Genomic DNA, 14,616 nt, shown 5'->3' on the forward strand with positions numbered 1-14,616 from the left:
TTCTGAGTCATTTCCTCCAATGCCAAATGGTAAACTGCAATTTCCAGCTACCCTGCTGAGTAGCTGTCACTCTGCCTCAACCGGTGTTTTATTAAAATGCTTCGTAAATTAGTATTACCTGAGGCATAAACCGTACAGGAAGTGACTGTGGGCTTCTGCGGCAGACATTAATTAGAGCAAATACGTGTCATACTCGGACATTTTATGTGTAATATATTTCTACAACTGCAGCCAAGTGTAACATTGACCCCTTGTTAGGACCATGGACACATTTCCACTCCCACACAGGCATTAAAACCAACATCTTACGAGATGTCCGTAGCGCTGGGCTTTTTAATGGTGCCAAGACTAGTCATTCAATAATATACTAAGTGGACAATGCTGTGAACCAGTGTCATTTCCCAACCTTTATTAGTGTTACAACCACACAGAGGAACATTTACAATGCAATTTTCCTACCTGAGTATCTCATCTTGAAATCACATGGAAAGATTTGGCTTCTCTAACACATACGGTGAAATGAGCTCTCTCTACTCTGCAGCGCTGGGAGAAAAAGCAGAACAATAAGCAAATATATCCCCCCGGAAAACAATTCACCAATTTTACCTTTCCAGGTGCTCTGGACTTACTTATAACCTGAGTCAAAAGTATATTTTGTCCATAGCAAAATAATGAAACCTGTTTTTTTTTTGTTTTTTTTCAAATAGTACCAAAAACACAAACCATTAAAAAGCAACTGGCAATTTGACAAAAAATCTCACATTTATTTTATTTGTTATACAAGTGTTGAACTTTACATCAGTCTTAAGTGATGAGCCCATTGGTAACATGTTTACATAAAAAACATGAGCTACAGTACAGCATGTATACCAGTGCTGGAAAATATTCACACATTTCCCATTTATTTTTTGGAAAGATTTTAATAAATAAAATGTCCAAACCCAGGCGGAAGAACTACATTTATGATAGAAACTTTATTTTCAAAAGTCCTTGCCCATCACTCTGCCATCTATTTCATTCAGAATTACACAAAAACATGTGCAATGCATAAATCACTTTAACTGGGTTTTTGCATTCCCATTCTACTGAAGTTAATGCCACTTTGGCAAAAATCATATAGACATATTTCAATGGGAGATCAATGAAACTCAGTAAGCAAAAAACACTGTTCACAAGTGGAAAAAAAGTGATAATGCATCTTTGTAATTTGTTGAATCCTCCTTTCTTTTCATAAGCCTTTACGTTCAAACGTACTACCATAAATGAAGTGTTGAACCATAAACACACTGTATAACACATGTGCAACTTCTACACAATAGCTTCTCAAACGTTAAATTTTGCAATTAAAAGGTTTCTTCATATTAACGTTTTCCCATGATTTTTTTTATTTTACACTAGCAATACAACAAAATATATATTTCAGCCATTTTCCTTGACAACAGTTCAATGTACAGTTGAGAAAATATAAGGCCAGGGGCTTGATTGCTAGTGGTTATACAATCCAAACTTCAAGGTGACGCAGAGCGACGCTGAGCAACCAGGACCTTATATTCCTATTCTGACTGTCTGGTCGGGAACATTTCACAAACAGAGTCCACATCCTGGTCCAGGGGTGTTGTTTTGTTCACAATAATAATAAAAAAAACAGGCTTCAACAAAGATGTTGGGAAGTGTATGTACAACCTTTTGACCGGGAAATTGCTGATATGATGGAGCCAGTAATGTTTCTTTTTTTTTCTTTTTTTTCTTTTCGTACCTTAAAGTTTTTTAAATTTTTCAACAGCAGCAGCACATTTAAATACATAGTTGGCTTGTCTCTTAAAATTGAAATTTGACTCTGCATTTTATGTACAGTCTCATTTGAACTCTGCACTGCCATTTGCTGTGCATCAAGTCTGTTGTTCTGCAGGAAAGGTAGGAAGAGTGTCATGTCTGGGGGGAAGGACATTGCAATGCAGTTGGGAGAGGAAAGTTTGTAAATGGCTAGTGTGCATGACGGGATTTCTCAACTCTCTTCAAAAATAAAACGATCACTTCCCTTCCTTCCACTGGTGTGTCCTTTATGAGGTCAGGGCTGCAAATGGACAGGAAGAGGTTTGGGGATGATTTAAATAGCCTACATTTAAAGGCTTGTCACCAACTGCATCTGTCCTTCCCGTACATCGCCTTCAGGGAAGCAGCCATCTTTAGTGATAGGAATAATGTAACCATCACTGCCCCCTCGGCCTATCTGGTAATAGGCTTGGAGCTGGTGGCCAGCCCCTAAGTTAGGCATGCTCTTGTAGTAAACGTCCTCGTTCTCACTCCCTTTGCAGGGGGACAGGTCCTCCACCACGTCAGGGCTGCTCTCGGGGCAGGGAGAGTCCCTTAGATTAGGCATACTAGTGTACAAGGAGTCTCTGTTTGGGGACTGCAGACTATCGTCGGGGTTGGTGGGTGTCAGCTGGCTGACAAAGGTTTCAACTCCCCCATCGGTCCTCACCTTCTTCTGGGGTGCGTACAGAAGCGAGTGAGTCCGCTGGGGGATGAGCGGCGCCTCCAACTCCTGCTGATGGTGCAGCTCAAGACCCACCGTGTCGCCCACGTGCACCAAAGACGAAGCGTCGGCTACGATAGCGTCGTCTTCGCTGCTGCTGCTGCCGCCGCCGCCTACCATCGTCACCTTGGGCGGAGCCCGCTCCGTGTGGTGGTGATGGTGGTACTGCGGGGGCTGCTGGTGGTGGGGTGGGTGATGTAAACTGTGGTGCTGCTGCTGCTGCTGCTGCTGCTGCTGCTGCTGTTGCTGATGGAGGCTTTTGTTACAGGCACGCAGGTTGTTGTGTACTAGCTCAGAGATGATCATTTTCTCGAAGGCAGCATCGTCCAGACTGAGGCCACAGTCTACTACCTGCACGCTGTTGCCAAAATCCCCATTGCGGAGTGAGTAGCTATTGTTAAAGTTACCATTTAGCGGTAGAGTATCCATTGCACTTGTATCCCTCACCACATGGTTCAGTGAATGCCCTGGAAAGAGGGGGAAGTGTGAGAGGATGTTACATTAGTCAACAGTGTAAACCACGACATAAAGGAGCAAGAGTGACTTTAATGCTGTTTAGGATGCAGTTTCGCAGAGAAACTCAAATCAAATCAAGCCATGCTGTAAATCTGTTAGTTAGGCACAATTCTTTATATATATATATATATATATATATATATATATATATATATATATATATATGGGTATATATATACACAAATATATATGTATGTATATATACATACATATATATATATATATATATATATATATATATATATATATATATATATATATGTATATATATATATATATGGGTATATATATATACACACATATATATGAGCATGTATTATTTGCAATGAGAAATCATTTTACTTTCTCATATATACATTTTGATTGTCCCTCTTGAAATTGCCTCATGATAAGTAGAGCATTGTGTGTTTTAGTCCGCCACAAAAGTGACAAAGCAATGAAAAAGATCCCAAACAACATTAAAACACATACTGGAACAGTAATCACCATCACAACACACCGGGCAAAAGTAGATGTCCACATGTATGAAGCCACAAACGGGCAAGCTACAACACTTACAGCTTGTCTAGCAACTAATAGGTTGGATGTGCCAAGGGAAAGAAAAAGACAGAAATGGGAAAAGATGACATAGACAGAGAGGGGAAGTAGTCATGTATCAACATGGGACAGCCATCTTTGTTCTCACTACAAGGGGAGCCCACAAGCAGCACTCCACCATCACCACACACAGCAGGTGAAAAGACTCACTTTAGACAACTCACATCATGTCTGTCTGCTCAGGCTATCTGGTCTAAGAGCAGCTGATGTACAAAAGAAAGTAAAATGATTTATTGTAACATGAAGAAAAATCACTCAAAAGAACAACAAAATGGAAAGTAAAAGTCTTAACTGCAAATTAGCAAGAGCAAGGGTTCAGCAAATAAAACAAACAAGCGTTGAATAGCTTTTACTTTTTGTGAATTAGCCGACACCTAAATTTTTGTGGGTGAAGATCTCTTTTTAAATTCAATTGTTTCTTCTTTTTTTTTGTTGCTAGTCTTAGTACACTTTCTGTCCATAAGCTGGCAGCTTGTGTACCCAAAGCTGGCAAAGGTCAGAGCTTGCCCGCAGCCCAGCACTTGGCATCCGTCTCAGTGACAGTTCCCAGTGAGACCCCGGTCACTAGCAGAACAGCTCAAGAATAACACAGCCGCTGCAGAGGTCATGTTAGGAATTTCTCAAAGCATAGAGGTCATGGAAAACAGCAGAAGTAGGGATAAATATTAGCCACGCCATGATTGAGAGAGTAGATAAAGGAAAAATGTGCTCTGCTATTGCTAACATGCCTCCTTGAAGAACACAGATGTAAAAAATTAAGATGAAGACTAATAGGATATTGTAAAGCAACGTTTGTCTTTGTCTAAAATAAGGGGGGAGTAATTGTGATTGTCGAGGCATGTGAAAAGTGCAGCTTTCACAGAGCCTATTGCAAATTAAGGGAAATGCCAAGAAAGTTGTGTGGGGGAAAAAAGGAGAATAAGGAGAAAAAAAAAACAGCTGCTGCCATGACATCCATGTGTTTGTGCCTGCTAGGAGGCAATTTAGTGGCCAGACAGGTGCTGCCTGGAAATGTGTGCGGGGAATACTACTGGACACCGAGGCTGCGGAATGCCACAAGAGGACAGACATTTTGGGAGAAAAGAAAAGAAAGAAAAAAAGAAAAGGAAATGAAACCTTTATAATAAATGCTTCTTTCTGCCAGAAAAAAAACCAGACATTTTTTGTCGGATAAAATCACAAATTAGGCAGAAGAGAGAGAAGCAGAGCATTTGCGATAAAGCTGTCAGATCTGGAAGATTTCTTCAAATGACGAAATAATTCTTTTTTATTTCTTTTCAGATTAGAGTAGAATTTGGGTAGATAATTTTGTGAACCACTTGCTCACTGAGTGTGTGTTAATGGCCTAAAGTAAACCAAGTGATTGTGCCAGGGTTTTGGTTGTTTTTAAATAAGCATGCTGAAAAAAATTTACATTTGATAGGCAAAGTTAAGTTTTACTCCCATACTTGTCTCTCTGAAGGTCACTAGAGGGAAGCACAGGGGAAAAGCACAAGACATGACAAAAGATGCCCTTTTAGTTTCAAAATAGAATAGCAGACATAATTGCAGCGGTCTTAACAGTGATATGCTTAAATGTTATGTGCAATTGAGAAATTGTGAATTTTTGATATCAGCTATTACCAAATATATCTATACACAGACGACGTAATGCCAAAGTTGCATTAAATGAATCTGCGTTAAGCAGCATTGATTTTGATTGCACTGCAACATGTTTTAATGGGAAAGGTCCCTCTGAAAACACACACAAAAATAACAAAGCACCCGACAAATTCAGGAGCATAAATCTTAATAATCATGCAGTTTAAACTACAGCTTCAGGTCAACAGCACTGTTTACATTATCTCAAGGCAGAGCATGTAGTATCTCTTTCCATCTTAATCATTATGTCCCGCTCAGAGTTTGGATAAGAGAAATATGAGAACAGAGAGGGTGGGTCGAGCCACAGAAATCTGTTTTACATGAAAACATGTGTGCACAGTATGTACTGTGTCGAGTATTTGGGAGACAATGATTCAGAAGGAAAGGCGATACTGCAGAACATCCTGCTTTTTATTTGGCCTCTGTGTACTCAACTAAAGAGACAAAGAGGGAGAGAAACAAAGGAGTCAAAGAGAGAAGAAAAGCCTGAATGCAGGTGAAAGTATTAAGTAAGCACACCTGGCGAGTTAAACACTGGAGCCGTGGGGGTGTTACACACGATTGTCTCGGCCAGTAAGGTGTTATAAGGGTTGTTAGTGCCTTGTGGTCGAAGAAGAGGATTTGTTAGTAGATAATTCCCGGTCATTCCTGGAGTGGCAAGACAGAAGAGGAGTTAAGTGTGGCGCAGTCAGCGGACAGTGATTGAAAGTAGAATAAAAAATTGATTTCAGCAAGTTTGTCTTTCGAGGCGTGTCGCGTCACCCGGGGTGTGTCTGCTCAAGTCTGAAACTAACTTGTTTATTTAGAATTTGGGAACGCAGATTAAAGTTTGAAAAACGTTCGCAGGCTTCCCGACATTAATAAACCATTAGGTGCATTTTTTGCAACTTTTCACGTCAATTTATTATGTGCGTTGCAGGTCGTTCATTACTCATTAATTGAAAAAATCTATTGTGCTCATTATTGTCATATTTACTTTAATTAAGAGCACAACGCATTCACTCAACCTAAACAAACAATTTCACTCTTTGAACCAAATATAAAATCTCCTCTAAAACAAAGAAGTTCATTTTTTTATATCCAAATCTTTATTTAGGCTCAAATTTGGCCATATCCGAGCAAACCTCATGTTACTTTCAGTTTTGTTTTTCCCCCCATTGTGTTTAAAGGATCCGAGGTATTTCCACTGCTATTTATCACCTGTGGTAAATGCCATCTGTCATGTTGGGAAGTCTCCAGGGATGTTTTTAATGACAGGGAAGTGCTTCCAGGAGATAGAGCCCTCCTTTAGTGCACTGACACTCCAGGGTAACTAGGCTACTACACCCCGGAGTGATCAATATCCAACCTTTACATTAACATCTCCAGGAAACGGTACTGTAGGGGATAAAAAAAAGCCCGGCTTCTATATTGTTACAGTTGTATTGGCGAGTCCAAACATGTCTCAAAGCCCTGGGTGTAATGTTTTCCTTGTGTGAAGTGTTAGCAAAAAAGAAAGGGAAGGCAAAGAGCGGCAGCGACAAGAGTCGGTGGAGGGTAGAGGAGGGAGGGAAGCTAAACCACCTCGGTGTAAACCCTCTCTTCCTTTGCATGCTTGGAAAGCCATTTCAGAGGCAGCAGAAAGCCTAACATCACACTAAGCACTCCAGGTCAGACAGAGTTGAACATCATCTTCTCATCATCATGTTTGTGCTCAAGCTAAATAATAAATGGCAGTTTTTTTTCCCCCTCCCTCCCTCATAAATCCCCCTGTAAAGTAACAGAGGTCACCTCACATGCCAGGCAACAAATGGCCTCTTTCTGCATGTTAAGATTTTATTTTATTTAATTTTTTTCCCCCTCCCTTTTCAGTTTCGTCTACGTTTCCCCTGAGCCTGGTTATGAACTTTAGACGGCAAGCACTTAAAAAACAAAAAAACGCTCCTCTAGTCTTGCCCCAATTTCAGACTGACGTTAGCAGCCAGAATGACAGAGCGCAGAGTGTTTGAGGACGGATTTTTGTAATCCTTCATTGGCAGAACGGGGAGACTAGACTAAAGGTCTACATCTTTTTTTTCTTCTTTTCTTTTTAAACTGAAGGCATTTATTACAATTAGGATCCTCTAGCGCGGTGTGAGATCATTGGAACTTGGAAGGCGGTATTTTTAGCCGGATGATAAAATGTGTGCATAGGTGTGCATGTGGAGAGACATGAGGTGTGAACTGACCTTGGTTAAGGGTGGAGGTGCTGTTGATGTCACCTGAGATAAAGGAGGACTCAGATTGCTTTCTTACGGTGTCATTCCACATTCTCCTGATACGACTCTGTCAGGTCAACAAGGGACAGGCATTAGGACTTTAAACAAGCCCGCTCACCTTTCAGACCAACTTTCATTGATTTCCTATGTACATACAGACTTTACCACTCCTCACAAGCGCACTTGTATGCAGCGAGGCAAGGGCAGCACTAATGCTCACTTTCTCTGTATGTCTTTCAAAACTAATTAATGTGAGTCAACTTTTGAACGACTTTAGGTCCTGCCACAAGTACCTTAAATAAGGCTGGATGTTAAAGTATAAAAGGGATGGTTCTTTATAAGCACAATACATCTGGAGGTATTGTCTAATAACGACTTTTAACAAGAAAAGGGATAAAACAAATATGTTTGTTTTTTTGTTTCTTGCTTTTTTGGCTCTCCCCGTAGTAAAATGTGCCTGCAATGCTCTTTAAACAGTGCAGTACTATTTCCCATGCACATGACGTTAGTGAGAAAAAAAGATAAAAGCAAGTGCTAAAGGGGGCATAACAGAAGAAAAGTACTCATGCAGTACAGCAGATGCTGCTTGTATAATGTAGCATCATGTTTGTGTCACTTGATCTCCCTCTGAAGCTAAAATGCACAACGTGCATTTTTTGGGTTTTTGGTCATGCTAATGACGAGAGTACATTCTCATGAGCAATTGTTTAAACTTCGGGGTTCATAACAGTGTAAATAAGCTGTAGGGTGGTAGTGTTTGTGCAGGAAACATTGTGCTCTTCTATGCTCTGACACTCGGCGAGTCTTTGACTGTGTGAAGCTGCTGGACTACCTGAGTACCAGAAGAGTAGCGAGCGCTGGTCCGTGTGGTGGAAGTCTTCGCAGAGCCGTGTGAGCTCTCGGTCGGCAGCCCTCCGCAGCAGTACGTGTGGCGGAAGCATTTGCTATACTCTTTGCGGACCTGCGTGAGCAAACAGCTGAGTGTTTACCTACAGTACGTTGTTGACTTTACATATGACTTAGCCAAGATCTTGGAGCCAACTGGTGTTTGTTCTTTATATCAGCATGTGGGGCTCTGTGTATTCTGCATTCTGGGAGAAAGGTCTGTTCAAGGAAACGTTTCACCTTTAAAGAGAAATCACTCGTCTTTGAGCTCTGCGGATGACGAGAAACTTACTTTTTTTTGGAGAAGACAGTGGAAGATGAAGATGAACATTCCCTGGAAGGTGTTGAATATGGTGAAGAGGTATGCCATGACGATCGAGGCCTCATTGATGAAGAAGAGACCGAAGGACCAGGTGAGACCGAGCAGACACAGCAAAGCGAAGGCACCCATGACCCAGGATCTGAAGGACAGCAAAAGAAAAGAGCAAAAACCAAAAGGAGAGGAAGGATCCAGCATGAGAGGCATTTAGTGATCTGACAGGATAATGGGTGGGATTTGCGATCACCATAACTATGAGAAACTAGGAAAAAAGCTGTAAACCAGGTGAGAGGAAAACAATAAAATGACAAACAACACCTATGCCATCCTCACAAACCCTTTCCCTACCGCCCCCACCCCTCCATCCACACACACTCTCAGCCCAAGCTGGAATGCGGTCCCTGCCTTCAGACAGACAAGGAGGAAGCAGAACCTTGATCTGGTTTTCTGTAAATAACTTATGTGTTAGAACATACAGACCAGCATAATCAGCAAGCACGGCGTGTTTAAAAATAAGCTAAAAGAAATCATTTGAAACTATTATGTACTAAATCGTTATCAAGTGAGTGTGTTATGAGAACTGGAGAACTAGGCAGATGTGGAAAGAGTTCAAGGGAAAAAAAGGATTCCCCGCCTCGTGTGTGAAGGTCCTGTGGAGCCTTCAGACACCAGCAGCGGTCACAGGTCAGCGCTCAAACACACAACAACAACACTGAATTTCAAGATGATGGACACGGTGAAAGTGAGCAGTCACAAGGACAGTGGATGAACAGCTTTGAAGCTGCAGTTTGGGAAGTATGAACCGGCGGCGGAAAAAAGTAAAAGAAAGACAGAATAAACGGGGAGAGAGGATAAACTACAAGCTGAAAACGAGACTTCTGGGCAACATGTCCTTACTTGATAAACCGTTTATTATCTTCATAGCTAGAGAGCATGATAAGCAGGAAGAGAGAAACACAATTAGATCAGAGCGAATGACAGTGTGTGTTAGTCGGCATTTGATTACGATATCTTCAACTTTGATCCAAGGGAAATCACGGCAGGCAAAGAGTCTGACAGAGTATTATTTTTTTTTGCTGTTGATTCAATTACAAAAGTCAGAGCACATTGTCCGTGGTCAAATTAGCATTTCTGCTATTGAATGTGTGGGTGGTGATGTGTGGGTGAAAAAAATCATCTGAGGGATATATAGTAGAAGCTTACCCAGGCAAATCTGTATTATAGTAGCCGTCACAAACGCGATAATTACTGGTGTGGATCGCAGAACAGAGAGAGGAGGAGAATGACAGGACAAGAGAAAGGACAGGGTGTGCGTTAACTTTGCCATCTCATGCAACATGCAGTGACACTGGTGCTGAACTGACGTTCAGAACAAACTTCAGAAACACAAAGAAAGGAACCACAAGGAAACAGCTATTAATACACCATGTTGTTCTGCAGCACAAGCATATGAGAAATCATTTCATCCGAGTGCAAATGCACACATGTTGAGTGCCAGCATGTTCAGTACATGTGTTCTGTTGTGGTTTCCTTGATAAGGGAGTAGCCCTTCTCAAATAAACCCACCAGTCTAAATAAGGACTTTTCTGACTTTTCTCCCAGATTGCAGCTTAACCACAGTGCTGTAATGTTTCACACATTCATTAAGGAAAAATGAAAAATAACAAATACTGGATGAAAATAGCAACGCCGCGGCTCCTGGTGAAGTTGAAATATGAACTAAAAGTGTGCAGAATGACGTAGGGCTGTGCTACTGAGCAATAAAACTATATGACCCCAAATGGAAAAGGCCCTAATTTTCAGCCTGCAATAAAGAGCAATACATATAGTTTTTACAGAGAAAAAAAAGAAGCAGTTGTCGGGTGGTAGCGGTTTTGTAGGGAAGATTCTTTTTCTGACACTGAGATCTTAAAAAGGAAGAAGTTTTGACATGTTCCAGGAGCAAACACACATGGTAACAGTTACACTGTACCCCACCCTAGCAGAGCTAACAGCGCATCGCTAAGTTGCAGCCGTCGAGTGAAGAGTGTGTGTCATGCCCCTGCAATTCTGTGGCTAGTGGCTTGGAGCGAAGAAAAAAAAAAGACAAAAAGATGACTCACATGGTGTGTGTCGTCATCGTGACAGCGAATGCATGCCAAAAGTCTTATTACAAAACTGTGCAAATTTGAAAATCTTGTGGGTCAAAATAGTGCATTCCTCTGGTGGACCTTTTGATCTGGATCATTTCCGTAAATAAAATGTATTTTCAATAAAAAGGCCATTTGCTAGTACAACACTGAAGTTTGGCTTGAAGGTTGGAAAGGTGAAGCCTTTTCCATGAAACATTATTCGAAAAGAAAAAACAAAATAATAATTTCCTAAAGAGTAAAATAGCCTTAGTTTTCCTGGGGCTGGTGGTAGAATAGCACCAGTGATGAATTGCTGATAAGCAAGAGAATGAGGGGGGGGGGGGTCAGCATATGAGCCTTTACTTACTTTATATTCTCCAGTCGGCTGGAGTCTGGTTTCAGGGTGGTAGAGTGCTTCACCATTTTGTACATTGTGATGACCAGGAAGATGAGATTGAGCTGTCGAAACAGAGCAATGGCAGTGTTAATACATGAAGATGTATGACGCAAGATACAGCAGGCAAAAAGAGAGAAACAACTGTTAATTTGTCTATAAGTATTAAAAGAGCAGCGCCTTCAAATTTCTGCATGTCCACAGACTAATCCAATAAACATCCATCGTTCCAGCCAGGCTCAGACGGGGCCGACTGGCGCCAAATTTAGTGTCATTCTATATCAATAGGAGCAAGGAAATGCATTAAAATCCATCACAGTAAAAGAAAAAAAAAAAGAAAAAACAGAAAGGAAGAAACAGCCACACAGCAGCAGTCTGGCAGAGGGGAATGCAATGTAGCAGGAGAAATAAGAGACCCTCTTGTTGAACAAAACAACTGCATATCATTTGATGCACATAGTGAAATATTATAAGGTGTAACCAGCTACAAAAGGCTTGAGGGAACATGGTATGTTCTGTTCGATTCTTGTGTGTGGACAGATGAAAAGAGAGAGATGGAGCTCTCTTGTTTTAATGTATAACATCTTGAGGGAGCCAGTGGCACATATCAGGTTGAGACAAGGATACTGTGTGCTGTGTTTCAGAGCGCATTTATTCGGTACCTTAAAAATCAATACTGTGATTTAGAGACACAAAGGCTAGATGGGCCAGCAAGGAGCCGCTTCTTTTTGTACTTCAAAAACATTTATTTTGGGGCAAAGTAGCCCCTGACACAGCATGTACATGCACTCACAGCGGAGGAACCCGCTTGTGTTTGTACTGCAAGCCAGTCATGTATAAATAATGACATGGAATATCCAAGAAATGGAAGTGTGTATCGTCAACAGTGCATATCAAAGAATCAGAAACACCGAAAAATACAGCTGCCGCTATATCAGTGGCACGCAAATACATTTGCAGTAAGCAAAGCTGTTTTTTCCAGGTGAGGCTTATAAACAGTGTATTTCAGTGGTATCTTGTGATCAGAAGAGAAAAAGCAGATGCTTTGCCAGTATGAGAGCATAAAATAAATGAATGACCTTTGAGAGCTGGACTCAGACCATTCACTCTTGAACATAAATTGTCTGTGTTCTGGAGCACGCTGCTATCAAAAGACTGCCTGTGATCAATACATCACCCCTCCACATGCAATCAACTCACAGAGCTGCTCACAAAACCCGAGCAGTAAAAGGAGAAGGACGAAAGGGGGGAGAGAGGGAAAAAAAAATCCTGAATTGTGAACCTTCTTTTATATCACAGACGGCACTGAAACTATGTTTTGTTTCAGCCATCAGCCATTATTTCCATCAGCCGCCTGCATGAGTCAGACAGTGGGGGAGGGGAGGATGGACAGGAGGGCGAGGACTTTTGAAAAACCCTTTCACACAGCCTGAAGTGGTGACATGGATCCAATGAGACAGAGGAGCGGGACACAGTACTTTAAAGTAACCCAGCAGCACGGCACATGTTCCCTCCCCCACCAACATGCTCTCGCAGCCCTTCCTGGGGGATTCCCTTGCTAGAGCGAAGTTGCCTAGCTTCTATCCTTCACTCTCTGAATCATCACTGCAAGCCATGCAGAAGCACCTCGCCACACTGGGACTGAGGAGAAAGCTTTTTTTTTTGCAGTGAAGTGGACTGTGTGTGTACACACTGAACTCTAAATGAACTGCTGGGGATAAAATATTAAAGGTGCAGATGGAGCTGTCCAGATGATAAGAACTGCTCCCGATGTGTCATGATCCAAGAGGCCTTGTGTTGAAGCTATCTCAAGCATACTAATGGCTCCCCCCACCACTCATTACTTCCATGTTCCCCTTTCATGGAGCTAATACCCCCTGTGCCCAGAGACAGGGAAACCTCTGCCAAAGAACAAGCATCTAAATGCCTTCCACCAGTTTTTGTTTTCAGTCAGTATTCAGGGCCTGTTCCAGCCAGGAGCAAAAAAACAAAAACAAACAGGAAAAATAAAAAAGGGGATAAGAAACAAAAAGATGAGGAAAAAAGCATGACCACCCTAGGTCAAAACCGATGTTATTTGGCACAAACATGGCTTAGGAGGCGGGTGGGGATCCACACATGAGCCAAAGCAGCACTGTTTTCTTTTGCTCATGTGCCTTTTCTCCTCCTCTCCCTCATTGACAAGGACAAAGCCAATTTGTAGAGAAACCAGGGTCACGAATGGTGTAGGCAAACCTTGCTCCTGCATGCTCCTCTGAGATGCCCCTTTCCACAGTACTTTGTCTTTTGGAGTCAATTGTTGCAGAGAATCAGAGGAGCAGTGTGCGATGCCCGAGCCAGTGCTGCAAAACCTCATTCCTGTCACACATTAGCTCTGCTACAATACATTAGCTCCTCACAGGGTCATGATTCTATCTCTCCGGTCATCACCACCGGGATCATGATCATCATTTCCACTGCAGATGCATTTTTCATGCAAATCATTATGGAAGCAAAGCACGATTGGAAAACAATGAGGGCCCAATTTAGGGAGACAAAAGCATATTCCTCTGTGGCTGACAGAGCATTTGCTGAGACAGGAAGAAAAGGTATATTTGTTTTAATACAATGATAGCTTTCCCGCAATTGTGAGCTCACACATACATATCAAGGTGCAGAGGAGGAAAAAAAAATCAATGAAAACAAAAGTGAAACAGGCATTTCAAGAGTTACTCAAAGACAATCCAATCCAGTTCCAGTCAGCTCTGTGCACTTCCTCCTCCATTTTTAAATTCTACACGGAGTGGCAATGTCTCTTTTTGACAAAACTGTGAAATGCAGTGCAGTGAGCAGATTCCTCTTTTATCTATTCTGTTACAACATAGACAAAGAGCTGTACTATGTCTCTGGTTTGAAAGCTGCTAGCGGTCTGCCGATGGTGTGCAGAGACTTGCTGGAATTTGACATGGGTGCCCCTTCTCTCCGCTATGTTTTCAGTGTCAGTTTGATGTTCAATAGAGGTCACTGCATCTGTAGATACAGTACTAACCATTATGCTGGATAATGAACACAGTGCTGTACAAATACCACCCGTCCTCCCCGCACAGCAGCAAGACAAGTTTGCAGAGCTTCCTCATCCCTCCGTGTGCACGAGGGCAAAGCAATACACGGCGCGGTGGGCTGAGGGGATATTTCTGAGGAATACCACCTGCTATTTCTTTTTTTTTGCGCAGGAAGGGAAAACTCCCTAAGGTCTCATTCTTCTGAGCCTCTCTGATGGAGCGGGAGATAATAATGTCATGACCAGTAAATAATTGCATGGCTCAATGGGACATATGTCATTATGATATGCTATATGTCCTTCACCCCCGACGGTCCTTGACCAAACAGAAAAGTGCTTT

At 41.9% G+C, this 14,616-nt stretch overlaps 1 protein-coding gene across 37 annotated transcripts in view; it reads right to left on the reverse strand.

The window, feature by feature from the left end:
• Positions 1-397: 397 nt before the first annotated feature.
• adgrl2a (adhesion G protein-coupled receptor L2a) overlaps positions 398-14,616 on the reverse strand; it is a 101,232-nt gene continuing 87,013 nt past the window's right edge. For 7 of the 37 annotated variants that reach the window (XM_068591702.1, XM_068591710.1, XM_068591708.1 and 4 more), the window contains 9 exons: positions 11,210-11,301; positions 9,935-9,979; positions 9,629-9,655; positions 8,705-8,873; positions 8,360-8,488; positions 7,498-7,594; positions 5,810-5,938; positions 5,098-5,115; positions 398-3,003 (listed from right to left, as the gene is read on the reverse strand). In XM_068591702.1, coding sequence (XP_068447803.1) covers positions 2,123-3,003; positions 5,098-5,115; positions 5,810-5,938; positions 7,498-7,594; positions 8,360-8,488; positions 8,705-8,873; positions 9,629-9,655; positions 9,935-9,979; positions 11,210-11,301 — 1,587 coding nt within the window. In that variant the 3' untranslated portion in view covers positions 398-2,122. Of the gene's footprint in view, positions 3,004-3,799; positions 3,853-5,063; positions 5,116-5,809; positions 5,939-7,497; positions 7,595-8,359; positions 8,489-8,704; positions 8,874-9,628; positions 9,656-9,934; positions 9,980-11,209; positions 11,302-14,616 lie in introns of all 37 variants that reach the window. The other 30 variants (XM_068591722.1, XM_068591721.1, XM_068591738.1 and 27 more) reach the window with 12 other exon arrangements.

The sequence above is a fragment of the Clinocottus analis genome, unplaced genomic scaffold (assembly GCF_023055335.1).
Source record: "Clinocottus analis isolate CAN_PGR_092001 unplaced genomic scaffold, fCliAna1.0.p SCAF_25, whole genome shotgun sequence".
Classification (NCBI taxonomy): Eukaryota; Metazoa; Chordata; class Actinopteri; order Perciformes; family Cottidae; genus Clinocottus; species Clinocottus analis.